Source organism: Pinus tabuliformis, chromosome Q (genome assembly GCF_031772625.1).
Source record: "Pinus tabuliformis cultivar Carrire ecotype Pingquan chromosome Q, CPIR1, whole genome shotgun sequence".
In the NCBI taxonomy this organism is placed as follows: domain Eukaryota; kingdom Viridiplantae; phylum Streptophyta; class Pinopsida; order Pinales; family Pinaceae; genus Pinus; species Pinus tabuliformis.
This window is the reverse complement of record NC_142296.1, coordinates 93013510-93016370: the sequence shown is the minus strand read 5'-3', so window position 1 is coordinate 93016370 and position 2861 is coordinate 93013510. Positions and strand designations below refer to the sequence as shown.

At 40.6% G+C, this 2861-nt stretch overlaps 1 protein-coding gene across 1 annotated transcript; it reads left to right on the top strand.

Annotated features, from left to right (window-relative positions):
• Positions 1 to 1058: 1058 nt before the first annotated feature.
• On the top strand, positions 1059 to 2159 carry LOC149218404 (uncharacterized). The gene has a single exon (XM_089386553.1). It carries the CDS (start codon positions 1059 to 1061, stop codon positions 2157 to 2159), a length of 1101 nt encoding a protein of 366 aa, XP_089242679.1.
• The last annotated feature ends 702 nt before the right edge of the window (positions 2160 to 2861 follow it).

Here is a 2861-nt window from a genome sequence, read left to right as displayed (position 1 = left end):
TTCTTATAGAAAAGGCTTTCAAGGGAGGGTTTCCCAACCACATAGAGATAGCTTGGAGAGATTTAAAAATAGATCAGAGATTGGATTTTTGGGGAATCCCCTTCAGATGTTCAGCATGTCACAGGACAGGACACTTGATCAAAAACTGCCCTCGGCGCCTTGCTCCAAAAAACAGACCGCATCATGGAAAAATCCAGACAGATACCAACAAATATAAGATGAATCCCCAGCCTCCTGAAAAGGTAAAGCCATCTTCTAGAATTAGCTTATCTCCGTCAGAACATGATGAGATGCAAGCATTTACAAATGTGGGAAAATATATCAGTTATTATCCCCAGTACTATTCACAGGATATTTCCCATCCACCAATCTTGTCTCAGAGTCATTGCACCATGCCGGAAAGCTCGAGAAGGTTAGTATCCACTACCGATAAAATGACCCAAGCTATTTAGCGTTCGCCCCCACTAGAACCAAATGATGATAAAGAAGTCCCTCCCCCTCCACTGACCACCCAGCATTCAAAGATTTTACTGTGGGCTCCCAAACCATATTTATTTCATCACCCTCCCCAACGCCCAAAAAGGGAGCTGCTCCTCTATGAAAGGAAAAGAGCCCATGATTTCAGCTACCCCTCTAAACTCCCTCGTCTCATCTCCAAAAAATCTGATTGATAGTGACATAGACTACCTTCTAAGCAAGAAGTCACTCGAACTGGAACCCTTAACCATTCATAAACCAAGGAAACCATCGCCTCCTCTTATAAGCCCTGAATCTGCAAGAAATATAACAGTAAGAAGAAAAAATAACAGAGGCAGTCGACATTTTAGGGGGAGGGCGGATGGCGCAGATAGAGAAGTAAGGAACCTGTCTCTTGTTGATGTACCCATCATTGATATGTCAGAGAATCAGCCTCTTAGAGCAAGAGCAACTGAAGAAACCCCTCAATGACTTTCATCATATCTATGAACATAAGAGGTTTGGGAGCAGACCTAAAAATTTTGGCGCTAAAGAATCTTTTCCACTCAGCTCAGCCAAAAATTATTTGTATACAAGAAACTATGCATAGCAATACTGCATCCATCTCCTATTTTAGGAAAATATTTCCCACCTGGAACTTGGTTGCCTTGAAAGCCAAAGGCCTGTCAGGGGGGTTGGCGGTCTTATGGGACCCTGTTTGGATTAGAGCAAAGGCTTATAAATGTTTTGCGGGCATTCTCATCTCGGCCTCTATTCGAGGAAAAGATTGTCCCATTAATATTTTAAATATCTACGCCCCATACAAGAACAGGTTCCCGTTCTGGGAAAAATTATTTGCATCAGAAATTCTTGATATTGAATCCTTGATGATTGCAGGAGGTCTCAATGTAACTCTAAATTCGGAGGAATGGTGGGGGATAAGCAGGAAAAGAGACCCGCTGGCAGATCGTATCAAATATGAACTTCTGCACAGGAATCTTGTAGACATAAATCCTGCTAAAATGATGCCAACATGGGACAATGGAAGGATAGAAGAGGCGTATATTGCAAAAAGAATTGATCGATTCATTGTACATGTCAGCATTATTGATAGAATGGGTATGCCTTACTCCTCCATTGGAAATGTATTCATATCTGACCATAGGCCGATATATCTCAGCTGGAGGGAAAAGGGGTTTAGGAAAGGGTACCCTTTTAAATTTAACAGGTCATGGCTAGAAGAACCAGATTTTAATGATATCATAACAAGAACCTGGAAGGATTTATCAGCAAGAGACAAGATCCCCCCTTTTTTGACATTTAGAGACAAACTGGCCTCGATGAGAAAGGTTGTAAAAGAATGGCAGTTTAAGAAAAGACATATGGACAGAAAGGCCCTTCGGGAAATACAGATGGAATTGGATAGTATCTCCGGAGTCCTGGCTGCTAATACTCTTCCATTTAATATGAGATGTCGTATCAACGAGCTTGAAAGGAAAAAACAAAAAATTCTGAAGCAGGAAGAAGCCTCATGGAGACTTAAGAGTAGGGCGATTTGGCTCAAGGAAGGTGACAAAAACACCAAATTTTTTCATAGGTACACAAATTCCAGGCGTAAGAAAAACTCCATATGGAAAATAAGTGATGGTCAGGGGGGCTTCCTTTTTTCCCATCAAGACATCCAAAAGGAAGCTGTGAGATAATTTGAAAAACAATATAAAAGAATGGATGTTTGCAGGTTTCAGGATATTTTATGGGGCATAGATCCGTTCCCTCAAATGTTTGATGACGGAAAAAATGAATGCCTTTTCCAGCCCATAACAGAGGGGGAACTTCTAGGAGTTATGAATTCCTTCAAGAAGGATAAATGCCCTGGCCCGGATGGCTGGACAATAGAATTATTTGTCCACTTCTTTGATCTCATCAAACAAGACCTGCTAAGGATGGTTGAAGCAACGAGAATCTCAGGCAGCATACACCAGATAATGTCCTCCACTCAAATAGCACTCATCCCAAAGAAAATGGAGGCTGAATCCTTCCAAGACTTTAGGCCGATATCCCTCTGCAACATAACTTTCAAAATCATTACAAAAATTATTGCTGAAAGGATCAAAACTACCTTAGCTTGTTTTTTAACAAAGGATCATCATGCTTTTTTAAAAGGAAGGAACATATTGGATGTTGTCGCCAACACGCAAGAAAGTCTGTTCACCATGCTTTCAAATAAATCTGAAGCTGTCATATTGAAAATTGAACTACAAAAAGCATATGATTGCTTAGATTGGGGGTTTATTAGATTCTTATTAGCAAAGATTGTCCTGAAATCCAATATAATAAATTGGATCATGGCATGCGTGGAGAAAGTAAACTATGTCGTCATCATAAATGGGATCGCATCCCCTTTT

Bases quoted from the DNA above. Each gene is read 5' to 3' on its own strand.
- LOC149218404 (XM_089386553.1), top strand. From the start codon at position 1,059: ATGCATAGCAATACTGCATCCATCTCCTATTTTAGGAAAATATTTCCC.